Source organism: Stegodyphus dumicola, chromosome 7, assembly GCF_044657685.1.
Source record: "Stegodyphus dumicola isolate Sdum_Otavi_A_Nest chromosome 7, ASM4465768v1".
NCBI classification, from domain to species: domain Eukaryota; kingdom Metazoa; phylum Arthropoda; class Arachnida; order Araneae; family Eresidae; genus Stegodyphus; species Stegodyphus dumicola.
In genome coordinates this window covers 100,906,818-100,927,434 of record NC_140774.1, presented here as the reverse complement: position 1 = coordinate 100,927,434, position 20,617 = coordinate 100,906,818, and the positions used below count along the sequence as shown (strand labels likewise).

The 20,617-nt window shown below is 33.7% G+C and overlaps 1 protein-coding gene across 2 annotated transcripts in view; it reads left to right on the top strand.

The window, feature by feature from the left end:
* The window catches only part of LOC118200800 (inverted formin-2-like), a 358,115-nt gene that overhangs the window by 30,660 nt on the left and 306,838 nt on the right, over nt 1-20,617 (top strand). Inside the window, exon 1 of one of the 2 annotated variants that reach the window (XM_085820651.1) lies at nt 8,780-8,951. The exons of the other annotated variant lie outside the window; for it this stretch is intronic. Coding sequence (XP_085676777.1) covers nt 8,930-8,951 — 22 coding nt within the window. The 5' untranslated portion in view covers nt 8,780-8,929. Of the gene's footprint in view, nt 1-8,779; nt 8,952-20,617 lie in introns of those variants that run through there. 2 annotated transcript variants of the gene reach the window in all.

The window sequence follows — 20,617 nt, the reverse complement described above, 5'->3', positions numbered from 1 at the left end:
AAAATATACCTGTCGTGCAAGGAAACAAATTGTAGTATAAATATCTCATGTAATTAGTAGTTACACGTAATAATTGATGTACACTGCTCAAAAAAAAAAAAAAAAAAAAAAAAAAAAAAAAAAAAAAAGGGACAGTCCTATATCTCTCGATCTACTGGGCCGATTGACAAAATTCAAATTGCGTTCTTCATGTCTCGAAAGCGCGACTTAGGATATATATTAGATTTATATATAGCACTATTCTAACATAGGTATTTTGACACAAAATCGGACTTTTTCTGAAATAACATACCAATCTTTTTACATATTTCGATTCTACGACTCAAATTACGCCTAAATATGAAATTTTGTAAAATTTGGAGCGAAATTTACGGAGAAATTCACAAATTTATGTTGGCAATTTTTTGTCAGTTTGCGCCAAGAATACTTCACTTGGCGAACTTCTTAATATATAGCAACCTAGTTTCCTTAGGAAAAAAAGTCACCATCGTTCCTTTTTTCCAAATAATATTCTTTATATTATATTTTTAATTATAACTTATTATTTTAAGTAATTTTTTCTTTTTCGAATTTCATTTTAATTGTTTAAGTTGCACGTTTTTTTTTCTTTTTTTTTTTTTTTTTTTTCTTTTTTTTTTTTTTTTTTTTTTTTCGAATAACTGTTTTAAAATTTTCTATTTACCTATTCGCGAACTGCGTAAATAAAGGTGCAGCGTTTTTTTTTTTTTTTTTTTTCCAAATAGTTTTCTTTATATATATTTTTCGTCATAGCTATTATTTTAGGTCATTTTTAAATTTTTATACTTATTATTTTAATTGTTTGTGTTGCATTGTCTCTTCAGATAATTGTTTTAAAATTTTCTATTTATTCCTTCGAACTGTGCATTTTAAATATATTTATTAATATCAATTTTCCAGAATTTGATTTTATTTATTTGAACTGCGTTTTTTTCGGAAGAATACTTTGTAACCCAGACTACGATGCGTTTGAAAACTGCATACTATATTAAAAGAGAAAATACAGTAAAGCACAGTTTTACACGCCTTTCAATGTTCCGTTCAGAAAAAATATATATAAATAAGAGAGATGTATAACCGATATTTTAACTTAGGATGACTTGCATACACTGCTTTAAACAGTTTTATCATTGTGCCCATTGCTTTACACTATTTTATCCTACATTTGGTTTCTTAAAATGTTATTCATATTTTAATCAAATATTTTATTTTTGAAATCGCAAGAACCAAATATCATAAGATTGAAAAGTTTTAAATTTAAAAAAATACGAATACTAAATTTTACGAAAAAATTTATTTTTCTTCTCTGTTTCTTTAAGCATTCTGAAAGTATATTGAAAAGTATCCAACTTTTCGAAACATTTTGTATTTCTGACAATCATTTTAAATAAAGTTATCGTCTTCCATTTCATAAAGGCCCACAAACGGCCAAGCGGTAAAGTTGCTGAACACTGGTAGTTCACTCCGGGGTTCGAACCCCGGTAAACGGGCTGGTTGCATGGGCGTTTTCGTGGATTTTTTCATGTGTACCGCGTATGACAGCTGGTTTCCCTTAGAAAGTTCTTCACGAAGTATTTCGTCAGAGCCTTTATCAGTCTTTAGAGGCTAAACATTTTGAAGCTATGAGATGAAAGGAAAGACTGGTTTCATCAAAAGGTTTTGGTTTATTTTATTATGACAAAGCACACTACGGCTATCTGCCTAAGGGGAAGGATGCCTTCCTGGAGGACTTTCTAAGGGAAACTGGCTCGCATACACGTTACACATGGGGAAAACCACGAAAACGGCCATGCAGCCAGCCCGTTCGCGGGATTCGAACCTCGGACCGAACTACCAGTGTTCAGCGACTTTACCGCTCGACCGCTGTTTCATCAGGAAGGGAAAAAAAACATCTTTAAGTGACATTCACATACATCACTGGATAAACTCCTGAATCTTCAAATAATTCGACTGAGGAAATCATGGGATTCACCATTTATGATACGATATGATGTTCTATAACGTAATTTACACAACCATGTAGTTTAAAACCAGTCGCTCTTCACTTTAATCTGCAATGATATCGTTTTGTCTTTTCTGTTAACACAAGCTCAATTGATGGTATTTGCTGGTGTACACGTCCAACTGTTTTCTCTTTGAACACCTAAATTCTTTGAAGTATCCTGATAGTATATTCGAAAGCGTCCAACTTTTTGAACATCTTGGTACGTCTGACAGCCAAATTTCCCTGCAAATTTTTGCTTACTTTTCTCCCTAATTTTCTTCTTTCCTTCTACAGTTATTTTCAGTGCTCACACAAGAAAATTAAGATTTTTCGACTGCTAGACTTCCATACATTTTGCATTCTTGTCAATTTTTTAAAACATCAATTATATGAATTGCGTTTCAGCTAAAGACAGCTTTTCATTTTCTAGTAATTTTAGCTATAAATAAAGTTTAAAGCGAAGTCCAAAGGATAAATATTTTAATTAAAAGATTTTTGCTAAATGACAAAGAAATAAAACAGTCCAGCAGGGTTTATTCTGTACCACAGAGTAACCCGATTCTTATACCGGCTGAAACAATCTAAATCATATTAAAGATCATGTTTTTTTATACAATCTATAACGCGAGAGAGAAATTAGCTTCTTAAAACATGCTTTCTAAGAGAATTAATATAAAAATTTATATTTATATATATATTTTTTAAAGTTGGGACTTGAACCAAACTGTCAGACTTTTAAAGCTTATTTTACATGGTGGTTATTATTAAAGTTCCACTTTGAAATGGTCATAAAAGGAAAACTACCGGACCAAATGTTATGAAACTTGGGAATCGTGTAAAGGAGGTTATGGGAATTTATTTTCGGCGGGAAAAAAAAAAAAAAAAAAAAAAAGAGTTCAAAAACTCAACATCAGGGGAAAATGGCGCTGTATACAATATTGTTAAATGAAATAAGACACGAAAACATCTGTTTAAAATGTGTTTAATATTTTCCGAAATGTGTTACAAAGCATGTTCAATGTAGCGTCCAGCATTTTCCGAAAGCAAGTTAAATCATGTTACTGCATTCTCAACAGCAGCTCTTAGCATATCAGGTTTGGTTTTGGTTTGGTTTATTAGATTACGGCAAAGCACTCGAGGGCTATCTGCCCTAAGGGAGGGATGCCTTCGTGGAGGCCTTTTTAAGGGAAACTGGCTCGTATACATGTTACACATAGCATATCAGGAGGAATGTTATCAGTGTATCACATTTTTCATTTCTGCCAAATTGTTTAGATTATCACCATAAACAGTGCTTTTGAGATAACCTCATAGACAAAAGTCACAGAGGTTGAGGTCTGGTGGGAAGAGGGGAAGTGTTGGCCTATAAGACGTTCATTCGTGAAATGTTGCCTAAGTAACTATGCGACACTAGGTGGTGCCCAGCCCTGCATAAAAATCGTAGTATCTAAAATGCCACGTTACTGCAGTTCATGTATCACGAAACATTTTAATATTGGCTCTAAGTGAGCTGCAATCGCAGTGGTCCAGCTGTCGACTGCTCTTCAGAAAAAAATGGTTCAGTTATAAAACTAGCTGTCATTCAGCAGTAAACGGTGTGAAATGACTGTTATGCAATCGAATGCAGTAGGAGAATGCAATGGAACTAGATAGATAACATGAGCGATTTCTTTGGCCCAAATCGATTAAAAGCGTTTTGAATCAGTATCTTCATGTTTTATTGCCGAATTCAGGCTTAAAAAATTACAAATTAGCGATCTGTAAGAAAACTATTTCCAGATTGTACGCACTTGTGAGAGTGATTTGCGATCTCACATTTTCTAATCGCTAATTCGTGGTTTTCACGGACGAAATTCTCACTTACAGGGATGGCGCACTCGACATTTATCGAATTTAACGTCTTTAAATGGTAATTTGCCTACTTCAAAGTTTCTTAAGGGTATACAACATATTAAACCCGTTTAACAAAAGGTTAAGTTAGATTCCGACCCATATTTCGTTTAACAATATTGCATACAGCGCCATTTCCCGCCCTGGTGGTGAGGTTTCGAACTTCCTTTTTTTCGCGGAAAATAAATTCCCATGACCTCCTTTACACGACAAGTTTGATAACATTTGATCCAGTAGTTTTCCTTTTATGACCGTTTCAATGTGGAACTTTAATTATAACCACTCCGTATATTATTAAATTTTAATTTGAAGCTATGCGTTATATGTATACCAAGCGTAAAATTTTCGCTTTTATGGAAAAATAAAAAATCGAAGCAAATATACTTAGTATAATGGACCAAAACTGAAAACATTTCCCCTCCCTCCGAAAATAAAATATTGAAATTTCGAACTTGAATTTACTGGGTTATCGAATTATTTAATTTGACTTATCTTCTAAGTCCTAGTTCCGACAACAATTCCGTCAAAAATTCCGAATTACTTAAGCTAAAGTAAAAGATTTAGTATATATTCACTGTATGTTAATAAAGTAATCAGAGTGTAATAAAAATAGATTATAGAATTTACGCTGATGTAACTTTTTATCTGACTGCACAACATGTAATGGAAGAGAAGGTTTGTAGAGATCTGTTTTTGACATGCCTCTAAAAGTAGATGTCATATTAATTTTGTCTCTTCAATGTCAAAAAACTTTCCTTTGAGAGGCAACTTTAGTTTTTGAGAAAGAAAAAAAATCACAAGAAGACAAATTTGAAGAACATGCAGGACGATTGAATATACATACTTATTTTCCGAACACAAGCGATTCTCCGACTGGTTATTGAATAATGAAAAGATGCATTGTCATCCAATACAAAACATTTGGAATACGTTTTCTGGCTGAATAACGTAAGATTAAAAGTCATCTGCCTTATTCACATCCATTTACAAGTCAACTACTCGAGCAATTGCAGAATCGTTTTGATCCTGAGCTTGTAAGACAAACCTAATATCACTGGATTTAATCACTTCTTTAATCTTCCGAGAACGTTCCTTCTTTAGCTCATATTCCAAGAATATTAAGTGAATACAATTATTGCCAAAGAAATTGAATATTCATTTGCACTACGGCTTGGTAGTTTACTAACGAGTTAACTTAAATTCTGCTTTTTGTGTCAAAGAATACAACAATATTTTAAATATTTACAAATAAAATATTAAATTGGAGATTTAATTGGAGCCTCATCAGTTGCCTAGCATTTGAAAAAGAAAAGATTGATAAATACTAATTGTTTGCTGCTCAGTCTAACCCAGGCTGCATGGTTGGTTTTCGTAGTTTTTTAGGTTCTCTTTACAAAGATTCTCTATGAAAGCATCTTAATCAAATAGCTCCCATGTTCTTTCTATGTTCAAATAACCAACTAACCTAGTTCAAGCGCGATTTCCAAGTGAAGTTACTAGTAAAATCCGAATACTCATTAAAAATCATGTAGCTAGCCAATCGGGAGTAACATGAAAGATACGGAACCAATAATTGAAATGTTGTTACGGTACGCTGTTTCTTAACTTAGATGGTCATTCCTTAATTAAATAGCCCACCAACGGCCGAGCGGTAAAGCTGAGCTGAACACTGGTAGTTCAGTTCGAGTTTCGAATCCCGCGAACGGGCTGGCCGCATGGGCGGTTTCGTGGTTTTCCCCATATGTAACGTGTATACGAGCCAGTTTCCCTTAGAAAGTCCTCCACGAAGGCATCCCTCCCTTTAGGCAGATAGCCCTCGTGTGCTTTGTCATAATTAAATAATCCAATCCAATCCTTAATTAAATATAATTGATTTGTAAATTCTACTAGAACTGACGGTAAGAATTGAAATGGAAATAAGTAATATGGTGTGCAATCTTGATTAATATAAAATTAAAAATATTTGCATAGAAAAATGTTTGCATTCAGACAGAAAGTTTTTTGAAATATTTGCAATTACTTTATAAGAAGGATTTATTAATAACCGTAATAATTACTTATTATATTACTGATGATTAGGATTCAGTTCTTGACAATTACATTCTAAATTAGAATTTTAAGGGTATAATGAAAATACGCTACGCACAAAAATACATTTTAGGAAAAAAATGAGTTGATTTTTTATATTTTAAAACTTCTTAAATTCATTTAGTAAACATCGTATCCTCGTTGTTTATTGAATCCAGAATGTTGGTGTCGTTTATATAATTATTCTTACTTGTCCACAGAATCTGCTGACATATCCAGCCATTAAGTAGCTGCAGATCATTTCTACATAACCATTGAACTTCCATTAATTCAGTCTCTAGAGGGTTGTATGTTTATATCATAATTTGACTTTTATAAAAAATGATTATTCTAAATATTATGTTTCTATAAAAAATTATTGTGCTTTAAAAATATGTATAATAGTATCAGCCGCTCTTTCAGCCACTTCAAAAGCAACAGTTTGTTTAGAAATAAATTATGCAGTTAATGTCATAAAATTAAAATAAATATCAAACGAAAATTCTCAGTTTTAGACAATTCGATTTAAACAAAGTAAAGTAGCAGACGGTAAAACACCGAAGGTAAAAATTTACTCTTACAAAAACTTTCTCTTAATTTTTTTAAAAAAAGAAAAGATACGAGAGAAATTTAAAAAAAAAATAGTTAAAAATTTGAATAATATCATCTATAATTTAAAAAAATAGCCTTTCATATAGTATTAATAAATATTTATTACGCATCATTGAGGGAAAAAATGTCATATAATTAATTCTCCGTAAAATTTTACTTGAAGTTTACGGTTAAAAATAGCTGTGGCAATTCAGTGTAACAAAAATCCATAGACCACATTTGGCGTTATTATCGCTCAAAAAAAAGGTGCCAAATTTCAAAACGCGAAATTATGTAAATTCGTGTATATCTTAGAAAATTTTGAATAAAAAAGTCTAATTTTTTGCAGATATGCTTAAAAATACACCTACTTTAAGATGATGGTAAAAATTTTATAGGTTATAATTCAAAATTTTTTTCGAAAAATCTATAGAAATTATTTAAAAATAGAAATTTAAAAAATAAAACGCAAAAAATATGTAAATTTTATTTGGAATGAACCAAAATTTCGAAATGTGAGAGGAAAAAATCAAAAAAGTTTAATAAAAAAGAGATATTAATAAATATTTGCCAAATTCAATTAACATTGAGGAGCTAAAATTTTGAGAGCTAATATTTTAAAAACTATTCGTACGATTTTTACAAAACTTTGTATTCTGGCATAATTTGAGTCGTAGAATCGAAATATGTAAAAAACATTGATATGTTATTTCAGAAAAAGTCCGATTTTGTGTCAAAATACCTATGTTAGAATAGTACTATATATAAATCTAATATATATCCTAAGTCGCGCTTTCGAGACATGAAAAACGTAGTTTGAATTTTGTCAATCGGCCCAGTAGAACGAGAGATATAGCACTGTCCCATTTTTTTTTTTTTTTTGAGCAGTGTACATAGCTTTCCGATGTAAAATGTTAAAAGTGCTTGGAAATAACAAGTAATGCGCACTCTGTTCCCGGCACCCGTAAAAATTCATACAGCTATTGAATACTGAGTATTGCATTCAAGGAAGATCCTTTATATGTGCGACTTTTCTCTTTTCCTCATCCGGAGGAGGGGAAAAAAACTCCTCATTGTGCTTCACAATAGCATTACGCGTATCTTCCTCAGCTCTGAAAAAGTATGCAAAGACATGGCTGTTTCTCAACACTGTCGTTTAGTGACAATGTAATTATTTGTCGAGATTGATCTATTCAGGCTGAAATTAATTCTCTCCCCAATTGAGCAGCTGTTCAGTTTCCCAAAAATGTGAAAAAAGCAGTATAATAAGTAAAATATTAAAATAGCTTAATTTTTTGTATTAGTCAATTCATAAGTTTCAAAAGCAAAACACTTTGTGTTAAATCTGATATTAATTCATTTTCCCACGGGTGAAGTCAGCTTCAGCATTTTATGTATTTCAAGAAAGGACTACGGATTCAAGTTTTGCGCATATGAGGGTTTTTTGCTTCTAAAAAAGATTTTTCTCCCAGTACTTAAGGATTTATGTCAAAAATATGCAACAAAATTAAATCTTAAACTCTGGTAAATTAGAATTTTCTGAGAGGCTTTTAAAGATGTACATGGTTTGAGCAGTTTTTAAAAATAAATTGTAGCTTCAGACTAGCTATATTATGGCGAAAAATATTTTTACTACTTTCCCTGAATTAGATTTATATTTTTTAATTTAAAAAATATTGATAGGCCTACTAACAAAACATTTACATTTGGAATAAATATAGAGTGGCTTCATTAATTTAGATGAATAGTTTAGATTTAGATAAACTAGATTTAGGCAAATTTCATATAAATGATTTGTAATGTCGTGAACAGAGAAATGCGTTTTGTATTTAATATAATATACGAAACTTCTTCAACGTCTTTCACAAACAGTATTACTACAAACATTACTCAAATTATATTAGCAAACTCCACAAACATTATTCAGATTACGAATGTTAAGAAATTATTATATTTTAAAATTGACAAAACGCATGTTATCTTTCAACTTCCGAGTAATAACACTTCTCACTGCAATTTCTTAGGTAAAACTCGCAACATTCCGGAAGCGACAACTTCAGTGACAAACATTTTCCTTACCAACCTCTCGTTGCATAGGTATAAGAGAAGATAATAACAATCATTAATAGCTATCAGATGGATTTCATTTCGCTTTTATCAGGGATTCTGTGCTCAGATAATGGCAATTGTCGCGTCACTTCTATTCGTCAATAACTGACTGACTCACACGGATGCACCAGCCAATTCCGTTCAGCGATTCAAATAGAACTGGAATTTGAACCACTGCGACAACTCGTAAAATAAATGGTTAGACAAATGAATAACTGATTTCTTTGGAGTGAGAAGTTCTTTTCTATACAAATACACAGTGAAATTATAATGGAAAAGCCAGCTTTCACAGGTATTTATACCGTTATTTCCATAAGAATAGAGATTAATTTGATGCAGCTGTTTCTCTTGTCGTAAAACGAATTTAAACTGCGTAGATGTTTCTGTACTGTTTGATTAGCTGCAAATTTCAGAATTATACATCAACAATATATTTGCAGACGCATGTTACTTTAAAAGATAAAGTTTTTGATATAAACGTTAAGATCATAAGTAAAACATTTTAATTCCTCGATTTCTGTATTTCCTCTCCTGATTTAAGTTCTAAATTCCAGATATGTTTCGTTATATCTCGAAAGTATATGAGATACAGTGTTTGTTTACTTTACATAGCTTTTATATTTGCTTACAACTTTTTTACGCTTTATTTTTAAAGTGATTGTTAGTGTTTTTACAAATAAAGTATTACAGGCTGTTGATCTATATTTTTCATAATATATCATTCAAGATGGTTTCTTGGTTTCATGTTCTTTCATGCACACATCCATGCGACTTTTAAAAGTTAAATGAAATATTACGGTTTTATTAGCATATCTTCTGCAGATGCAATAGAAGATGCCACAGCAATCGTCTTAGAGACACTGATTTTTAACTTAATGCTGGTAATATATTATATATTACCAGCATTAAGTTAAAAATATATTTAGCAGAAGTTTGTCCCAAACATTATTCCAATATTTATTTGCGTTAGGTTTTTTAACTACATAAAATGAAAACCCCCCTAACCTATGATTCCAAATGATTTTGGTCTTCTTTCGGTGGTGTGGTGGTGTATTTAATTATGGCAAAGCACACTAGGGCTATCTGCCTAAGGGGAGGGATGCCTTCGTGGAGGACTTTCTAAGGGAAACAAGCTCGTATACACGTTACACATGGGAAAAACCACAAAAACACCCATACAGCCAGCCCGTTCGCGGGATTCGAACCTCGGTCTTCTTTCGGAGAAGTAGCTTTAGAGAACACGATTATCACTGATGTTCCAACACAGTTACTTAATTGTGGTCTCAGATGTATTCTTCAGTTTTATGGGTAATCGTCTTCGGAAGATGGAAGCAATGACAGTTTCATTACATTTTGTGTTACGTAGCAAGAAAAGAGTCAAATCAACGCAATAAGTGAAATAATTAATGTAGACATTTCATAATTTAAATACGTTAAATGTAATATTGCTTAATTGATTAACATACTATTGTTTAATTGATTAACATACTATTGCTTAACATGATTATAGAAATTTACTTAATTGACAAAAAATAAGGCAAATTAGGCCTTAATTGACAAAAAATATAGATTAAAATTGAATATAACGTAGACCGTAACTGACAAAAAATAGTTACTGGTTGTCCAAAAACGTGTTATGCGAAAGATAATACACCATTTAAAAGGCCTTCTGCTACATAATTTCAAAATAAAAGAAACAGTTTTAGAAAGGTTATGTGCTCTTTGTGATCTCTATCGCTAATTTTTGACAAGCTAAATTGATCACGTTCATTAGATCTAGTTTTAACAGATGTCCGAGATTTATAATCGCATCCTGGAGTTTCGTCGGTCATTGAAAAAGATGGCCGGGATTTTTAAATGGTTTTTGTTTAGTTGAAATGATTGTGATAAAGCTTCGAGGGCTATCTACCTAAGGTTAAGGATGCTTTTGTGGAGGACTTTCTAAGGGAAACTGGCTCGTATACACGTTACGCATGGGGAAAAGCACGAAAACGCCCATGCAGTAAGCCCATCCGCGGGATTTGAACAACGGACCGAAATACCAGTTTTCAGCGACTTTACCGCTCGGGCGCTGATGAGCCTGATTTTTAAATGAGAATGATTGTATATCTAGCTAACAGATTTTGCTGCTATATGCATCAGTTCTAGCATAAAAGATTTTTTCATCTATGACCAACAACATTTGGTCTTTAGAAAGAAGTCGATTGCAGGTTTTACCACTGAAAAATATTCTTGAAAGTGAATTCGAAATATTCATATAGTGATTTATATGAACATACAAAACCCAACATAGAATTTCAAAGGAAAATATCATCTAATGCAAAATGAAAATATTATAAAAAGAAAAATATCCAAGAACATTTTCTTCAGATAAGAAACACTACAAAACATATGCACTCTGCTTTGCAGTATTTCGAATATTTTGTTCTCAGAATTGTATAATATCGAGTTGTATCTCAGAGTTGTACAATATCTTATACTCTTACATACTAACTCCATTTTACTCTTTCATCTGTCATACAACCTTGTATAACGTACATGTGTATCGGCACATGCGTATAACAGCGTTTTAATCAATGAAATTAAATTAATTTTTTATGAAGTCTCCTGCACATGGCCATCCGCAGAAAATTTTCGAAAGTGGAAAGGAGACATGTAATTACATCAATAAATTTTCATTTAATTTCTTTTATTTATTATTTTATAAGTAGATTATAGAGCAATAGTCTCAAACTGGCGGTCCACATAGTTATTTCGCTCGGCCTTACAAATATATTTTCATTATGTATTCTTTTAAATACTCTACTGATAGTTCTAGAGACGTAGCGATACGGACTGAGCTTTAGCGTACGACTGCTGTTGAATGGAAAAGGGATAGAATGAATAAGTCGAGGCTTTGTCACTAAATGCTTGTATGCCACCCTGCGTGCCTGGAGTAAGGTGAGAGAAAGCCCAAGTGGGTAAAATCAGTAAATTTAATTGGCCATCGAACAGCTGGTCATGCTTAAGTATTCTATAGCGATTCTGATTTTTTTCTATAGAGGTGGTATTTCTGATGTATATTTTATCAATCAATAATCATCTTAAATCAATAATTAGAAGGTTAGCTGGTTGCGCAGTTGCAAGCTTCGTATTACTATACAGACAAACTAACGTACGGCTTGCAATCTTGTTTATTTGTACTTTTTATTAGGTCCTATCTTATATCAATACCTATTTTTGGAACAGTGCATACATTCTGAATGTTGCTTTTGAACGAATTAAAAATGTAGCTACTCGAAACTTCATGCAAGCAACAACTGTTAGATTTTAGATACAAAATAAATATAAACTTCCCCTTTATTATACTAATTATGTTTCTTAATAAATATTTAATAAGTGATATTTAAAATATAATTCATTTTATTTTATTTTGTTAAAAAGAATTTTTTTTTTTTAAAGAAAATTTTTCATTAAAAAAAAGTACTTGCATGTTATCCTGGTGACAGTGAAAATATTACTAAGCGGAGCGATGCGTGATGTAAGAACATACTATAACATCTGCTCTTTCCTTTGTAACTCCGGCTGATTTTCGATAAGCCACATTTTGTTTTTATGAATGAGGATATGAATTAAATGTTACTGCTGTTTTTTTTTTTAAATTGAATTTTGGAAAACAAAGATTAAAATTTGAAATTTGTCATCTACAGAATAACAAGCAATGGATAAATTTCAAATTTATGTGATCCTAGCATAAAAGAAAGTGTGTTTATGACATGGTATGGTCAGCAGAATATAGCCGACAAAATACAGCGTGTTTCAAAACGAATATACGTATTACAAAATGTTATTTTGTACAAACTATCAATGAATGCACCTCGGGTCGGCTATTGGCGAAACGAATACATAGTCTAGTTTATATTAATAGCCGTTAGATGCCAGTTGTCTTCTGTTTTGTGTGGTAATCGTCACATGTTTAAAATGGCTACTCGGCAGCAGAAATCATTTTGTGTTCTCGCGTTTGCGCTGTGATTACAGTGCAAAGACATTTCAAGTTAAGGTACCAAAGCGATCCTCCGAATGGGTGGAACATTTGCAAATGGTATCGACAGTTTGTAAATACAGGATGTGTATGTAACGGAAAGAGTCCTGGCCTGCCTCGTGTTCCCGATGAAAATGTTCAAATTCAAACTGCTTTCCAACTGCTTTCCAACGTAGTCTTTCAAAATCAACTCGTCCTGCCAGTCGGGAGTTACAACTGTCTACTACAACAATTTGGCGTGTTTTGAGACGTCGGTTGGTTGTGAAACCGTACAAGTTACGTTTGTTACAGGCTCTGCGTCCTAATGATAAACGCAAACGTGTGGCATTTTGTAACGAAATTTTTGATGCTATTGACAATGATAAAGCTTTCGCACAATGCATCGTGTTCAGTGATGAAGCGACTTTTCATGTTAGTGGTCATGTAAACAAACACAATGTTCGAATTTGGGGCCTACAGAACCCACATGCAGCCACTGAACATATACGAGATTCGTCCAAAATCAATGTGTTTTGTGGGATATCCCGATTATCTGTTTGCGGCCCATTCTTCTTTGATGGAAGCACGGTTAACGGTCAGCAGTATCTCCTCCGAATGTTGCAAAACTGTTTGTTTACGAGTTTTGTAACATTCTGTTTATTTGTCGCTATGTTACAAAACTGGTTGTTTACGAGGCTGCACGAAGACAACTTCATTTTTCAACAAGACGAGGCACCCCCTCATTGGTTTCGCCAATTGCGTGATTACCTGAATGAAACTCTACCGAACCGTTAGATTGGTCGTCAAGGAGCTGGTGACTTAGCATGTCTCAGCTGGTCTCCACGGTCACCGGATTTGACACTCTGTGACTTCTTCCTGTGGGGTTTCATTAAAGACAACGTTTATGTACCGCCACTCCCACAGAACCTGGAAGAGGTGAAGAACCGTACTGCCATAACAATTAGTGACGATGGACATGTTTGCCCGAGTATGGGAGGAATTTGAGTATCGATGTGATATTGTTCGTGTCGCTGATGGAGGACATATTGAACATCTGTAATCTGAACTTGAGAGATTCGTACATATCTGTGTAAAGTTTCATATTCATATGTCATACAGTCTTATAAATATATGCATTCGAAATAAGTATATTCTTTTTGAAACACGCTGTAGTAACCGATTAACAGTATAGTTTAGAACAATTACCTGCGAAAAGTTTGTACTTAGGACGTTCTTATCTTTTGGTAAAGTAGAAATAACAGAATAGTAGAAACCGATGGAATCTTTTTATGAAACGCTCGCAGAAACGAAGCCGGTCGAGTAGTGATTGTTTACTAAACAAAGAGGCATCAGTTCCTCTAGAATTCCGCAAGAAAGATTGCCGCAACTTTAACGGGATCTTCACTCACTTTCATGATTCAATAGGAGACAACTTTCGAGATCAGTAGAATAATATATAAGTAACATTAAAACAGACACACACGGATACAACAGCCTCGTCAGCTATTTTCAGACTGGGCATTCGGTCCGCATACAATTTGTGTTTGAGACAGCTAGAACACAGTATTGCCTCAGTAAAAAAACACACACGCATATTATTATTATATATTATGCATAACAAAACATGTTTTTTATTCTATTCCAGCGGAATAATGTAAGCCATTTCCCACCCTTCCCTCGCGAATTCACATGGTCCAAAATTCTCTTAGTTAAAATGCGGTAATCCTAATTAGACCATGTATACTAATTTTGTAGCAATACTTTAATAAAAAAATTAATCTTGATGAAATGGTTATATTGTAGTAGCAATCGTTAGTAAGAAATGGTCTAAATCTGAATGGTTATGTGGACGGTACCTTCTGTTGCCTTTTGAAACTGTTTGTGGTAGACAATGAAATATCGTTAAGTTTACCATCCACGCTTCCACACTGCTTTGGTCGTATGCACAGGTAGTTGTCTTGGAGAACGCAATATATGTTCATTATTTGTTCTCAGAAATGATAACTTTCACTGTGGTGAGAATTCACTTGCATTTCAATATAGCATACATAAATTTAAAATAGTTAATGGAGTTAGAATATTTTACCAGTAGGCTAAAATGACGCAGGTTTTAACCTCCCTTTTTTTTATCTTTTAAAAGAATGATGCCAATAACTGCATTCTCTGATAAAGCTTGCTTTCCTACTTTCATATTTATATTGTTATATGCGTACGCGTTCGCAATGGATTGAGTGCACACAAAATCAATGATTCCTACGAAAGACCTCTCAACACGGTCTCTATGAGGCTTTCGGATATCGCTGGCGCATTAAATAATCAAACGGCATCACCCTGAATTGCCAAAGTCCTTGTCCGGTAGTAACTGCCATCTTTTCTGCCTCAGCAGGATGTATAGTTACCTGGAAATATTCGTTCTTCAAACCAAGCGTCGGAAACAACTTGCTTCCAGAAATACTTTCCAGAAAGTTTCCACTCCTAGGAAGCGGTTGACCTTTCCTCGTGACATCATTCAACCGGCGATTGTCAACGCAAAATCTAGCTGAACCGTCTTTCTTTCTGATCAGGATGATGGAAGATGCCCAAGGCCTTCTTGAAGGTTTGATAACGTAGCTTTATTGCACGCCCTTTAGAAGTTTTTTATTTCTTCCTGTTTAGTAGTTGGTGGACGTCTTGGATATTGCTTGGCAAATGATCCTCCGTATCAGTTCTATACCAAACTGGTTCCACATACGTCATAAGATGAGCGGCACAAAACATCATGAAATTCTTAAATGACATGTTCTGCAGCATTTCTCTCTTCATCTCTTAGTTGTGTATCTGTAATAACTCCTAACTGACTATGAAGGGCTACTGGTAATGTGAGTCACTGGAGTACATGGTGAAACAACTTCGCTTTTCTTAATGACTTTCACCTTATCACTCACATGAGAAACTCTTACAAGAATGACAGAGCTCGACAGCGAGCTCTGCTTTCGGGCTGTTACAGTTCTTGGGCTATTCCATTATGCTATACCGGGAATTTCTGTGGTATGGACCCAGGTAGTAAAAATTCTGTTCTGTTATAGCTGGTACTGTGATGTGGTCTTGAGCTATTAATTGGTGGACACATTTAACTCTTTCATCTTTAATCCCGAACAGGGTTATGTCCTCAGAGGCACAGTTCGTTTTTTTAAAGTCTAATTAAAAAGTGTATTTACTTAGTCTGTTTAGAAATTCCTGGGGTATTATAAAGTTTCTTCTACGTGACCGTTTTCACCGCAGTTCAAGCACTTTAGATTCGGCTTGTAGACACTCATATTCCGCTCTAAGGCATTGATTTATTTGGTCAAATCAAGCCACCACTTTATCCACTGGCTCCTGGACTTGAGCATCTCTGATTGGGTGGCGGTATCTACGAGTTGCTTGCTGGCCTGCCTCGAATTTCATGACGTATACTATAATACTTTTTAAATTCTTGATATCCGCCATTCACAGGGCTTTCTATATCTCAGGATCCCGGATGCCATCAATGAAGTACTGCTGGGACAGTATTTCCCTTGTTTCTGATGAGCAGCCTGAAGAGGGGGAAAGATGAGACAGCCTTTCAACATCCGTGGGGATTTCCTGGAGAGAACTGAGTCTTGTACACTTGCCAGGAGGTCTTTCCCTTATGCACGGATAGCTTTAAAGAGGATTTTTCTCCTTTTCTTTCTTCAATTTCTCCAACTTTAGTTTTAACAGTACCTAATCTGCCTCCCATAGCATCGAATTTCATTTCCTCTTGACCTACTTCAATCTGTTTGGGAACTGGCTTGACGGCCTCTTCCATCTTTTCTTGGCCCGCTTTCATCTTTTCTTAATGAACATGACGGCCCTATCATCTCTTCTTTAACGGACTAGATGATCCCTTCTAGCTTTTCTTGGAATTCTTTGTTGCTCATCCAACGCTCCTGTCACCAGCATTCAAACCCACTTCTGACACCAAAGTTATTATGTGCTTATAGGGCTCGTAATGGACTGAATTCACACAGAACCGATGGCAGCTCGATGAAATTTATTTTTCCAAAACAAAAACTTTACGGTTCTGAAAATTTTCGCAAAAGTACTCGTACAGCTCTCTCAAAATGACAAAGCACATTGAATAGTTACCAATTCAAATAAGTATTTATTTAATTATTGTTTCAAATTACTAAGAACGTTAAGTACAACGCAATGCAAAGCGTATCTAAAGAGTGAAGTTCGGATGCAGATCTCTGAATTCTCTGAACTAGAAACTGAGAACTGGTGCCCACTCTCGTCTTATATTGTTTTTCCTCCAACTGCCTAGAAATTTCCAGTACCTTCAATTTCTCGAAATTGTTGAAGGCAAACACAGCTACAGTTATAAAGGGCCGGATACAGTTACAGTTATATAATGATAGGACCAATTATAGTTACATAAATGTAGGACCAAAATATCGCGATGATTTCTTTTCAAATTTTGCTACAAAAATTGATTGCTAGAACTCTCGCCAGCATGGTGCTATCTCCCCGGTTAAGCGAGATAGCCATTTACTTCAATGTTAAGTGGACTTGTATCTTTACTTTTTTCGCGAAGCTTCATTCTCTTGAAGTCTTTCATGCTAGATTATACAAGAGATGCTACGTCGCACAACCGGTACAGTGGTTAGCGCCGTTAACTGCCGTACCGAAGGGCCGTGTTCGAACCCCCGAGAAGGCATCGGTGCTTGTAAATGTATAGCGTCGGTGCGGCATGGCGGCACTCTAAGTATGCGGCATGGCGAAAGTCCTCTCGTGTGGTTTGGTCATGGAAGTAGGAAGTAAGATGGAGTGGCCTTAACCGGTTTCCCCCGTACACTGCTTTGAAGCACTGGCGATCCCTTCGTGGTAACCAAAACACTGGGTTATTTACCATTAAGTTCAATGGGTTTTGACACGATCGGATGTAAACATTTTGTAATTGCGTAGTAAATATACACATAAATGCATATATTTTCTTTTTCTACATTATTTCAGAGTCCTAATTATATGAAAAGAATACATTTTTAAACAACATTTCATTCTGAACATAATTAAATGCTATACTTTTCACAGAACACTTTGCTCAAAACGGTTTAATTTGAATGAAATATTTTCACAAGTTTTCGTTACTTACATTAGAAACAAAAATTTAAGGTAATTCGATTTTATTCAGTTAAGGATTCCAAAAATTAAGATCAAAGTTTATTGTATTATTAATATTAAAATTATACATTATTTTGTATTTATAGAGCTTCTTCCTAAAATACTTTCTCAAATCTGACATGACTGTTTTAGCTTCTGAGGCATCTTTTAAATCGAAAAATCTAAGTCAATTTATAATTAATGCTCTATTCTGTCCATTTCAAATTAGAGAGCCTTTTATTTTAATTGCGAAATACGTTAAATAGTACTTCACTTTCTCTGAATATTTCTGAAAGGGAATAAAAAAAGGATTTTTTAGAATATTATTTAAAGCTTGTAACTGAGTTATTATAAAATGTAAGGGGAATAACTCTTTTAATTATACTTATCGGATTTTTTTTTACCCTTAATTTCAACAATGCGTATTCTAAAAATCTTTTTTATTACTTTCTTAAGTACGCATCTCATAGAATTTGCTTTACAATACCTTTTAACAGATTACTTTCCAGTACGAAAACTCTTGCTTAAATAGTTTTATAACGTATTTGTCAACAGGATTTCAATTTATGTTTGCAATGCAATGTTAATGTTATTATATACTTATTTAATATTTATAATTATTATAAATGTAGATATATTTATTAATTAGATTTCTTCACAGTAACTTAAACAGGTGTTTATGAATGAATAAATCTTTCCTTTCAAATACATTTATAAATAATTTAATAAATATTTATGTATTTTGTTAAAGGCAGATACAAGCACATGCATAAATACCCATAAGTATTTCATATTTTTCATTTCCGGCATGTATTCCGGCAAACATTTTAGCGTTTGGAACATAAAATAAAAGTAGCGAATACTCTATCATGGGTATCGAAAGACGTATACAATTTTAAAGGTACCATAAGGTATTTTTCATTTTTTAAGCATAACATTTTTGCTAAAATCTATACTTTTGTAGTTCAACAGCTTAGAATTTTATAAAACAAATTCATAATCAAAATCGCTGTTGCTAGTTATCGAAAACTAACGAAGATGTGTTTTTTTGCGTAAATGTCGCTAAACATTGCTATTATCAATCACATAATGAATGTTTCCTTTATGCGAAAATGTCCAATTTTTCGATTTGTATGGAACTGTCGTGTGTCGAAATACTATCGAAACGCTGTCAAGAGAGCTTCTAAATGTAAACAGAAAACACTCTATCTGGAGACCGAAGCTTCGGAGCATTGCTTCACGCTTAGTGCCGAGTTGGCCACTTCTTTCTTTCTTACCTCTATGTATTTGGTGGAAGGGGAGAGTGGTGAGAGACTATGGGACCCGTCCCCGCTCCATCAAAATTGGGGGCGGAAATGAACTAAATCCCACTGTCACCTGCAAGGTGCTCAAAGCTGTTGCCAATGACAGGCCTATCTTGTGTTCCTTGCCACGAGGAATTTCGTGGGCTTGTGCTGATTTTACTGTCAGACAAGTCAGCATAAGTAACAACAACAACAGAGATGCTACAATTTCACATATATTTCACTAAAATTATTTACATGTATACAAAATTCGTAACAATAGTACATAATGGTGTGGTGTGTGGTGTATTTAATTATGCCAAAGCACACTAGGGCTATCTGCCTAAAGGGAGGGATGCCTTCGTGGAGGACTTTCTAAGGGAAACTGGCTCGTATACACGTTACACATGGGGAAAACCACGAAAACACCCATGCAGCCAGCCCGTTTGTGGGATTCGAACCTCGGACCGAACTACCAGTGTTCAGCGACTTTACCGCTTGGCCGCTGGTGGGCCAATAGTACATGAAATAGGTAACAGAAAGTCTAATTTATCCACGATATATTTTTGCAAAATAATCGTAATTTCTAAAGGACTAAAACATTTTGTTCTAGTTGCCAATTTCAAATGCTCAGAAACGTGTGATATTATTTCTGGAATGCCAGCTTTCTGAACTTCTTCCTTTTCCCTTTTCCTTTTTTTTTTTTCAGAATAACTGAACTAAACATTACATAAACATTAACTATGGTATAAAAGTATCGAATTCCGAATGAGAACGATTCACGCCAGTTATAATGACCCCATGCTATAGAAATGTTGAATGAAAAAGAATTATTTTTAATATCAGTAAGGATGAATTGTGAGTCTTTTCCCCGGAAATTATTCTCCTTTCGATATATATTAGAAAAGGAAAATAAAATTATTGTAGTACTGCCATCCTCTCAAAACATTCTTTCCGTCTGTAAAATTAATAATAATTAATAAATGAATGCATGATTAATGAATTATTAAATTAGTTTAAGATTTCTCAACGTAAAGTTGTAATAGTGTTTCGATATACAAATGTAAAATCAGTTTCATGTTTATTATTTTGCAAAAAAGCCAATTGTAGTGTTTTAGGTTCTTTAGCACTTACTAATATCAAATTATGGAAATTCAGTCCCAGAAATTTTCATATAAGGCATAAGAATAAGTATAATTTGTTAACGCGAAATTTATTTTACACTTAAATACTATTTTTTTTTTTTTTTTTTTTTTTTTTTTTTTTTTTCCTTCTAAATGACTCTTTAAGAACATTTTTAATTAGGGAGGTAACCGACGCCGAGATGCAAACAAGTTGCCCATTTTTGTTTTTAAAGAAAAACAAACTTGCTATTCACTATTATATCAATTATATCTCATACAATTTGTTGTTATCATCTGAAGATAATTCATATCATTATCTATTAACTGGCCTACATTTATTCTGTGCTTAGCTGCATTTGCGAAAAGATTAGAATTCTTTAAATCTTCCATTATCTGCTGCACAAGATTA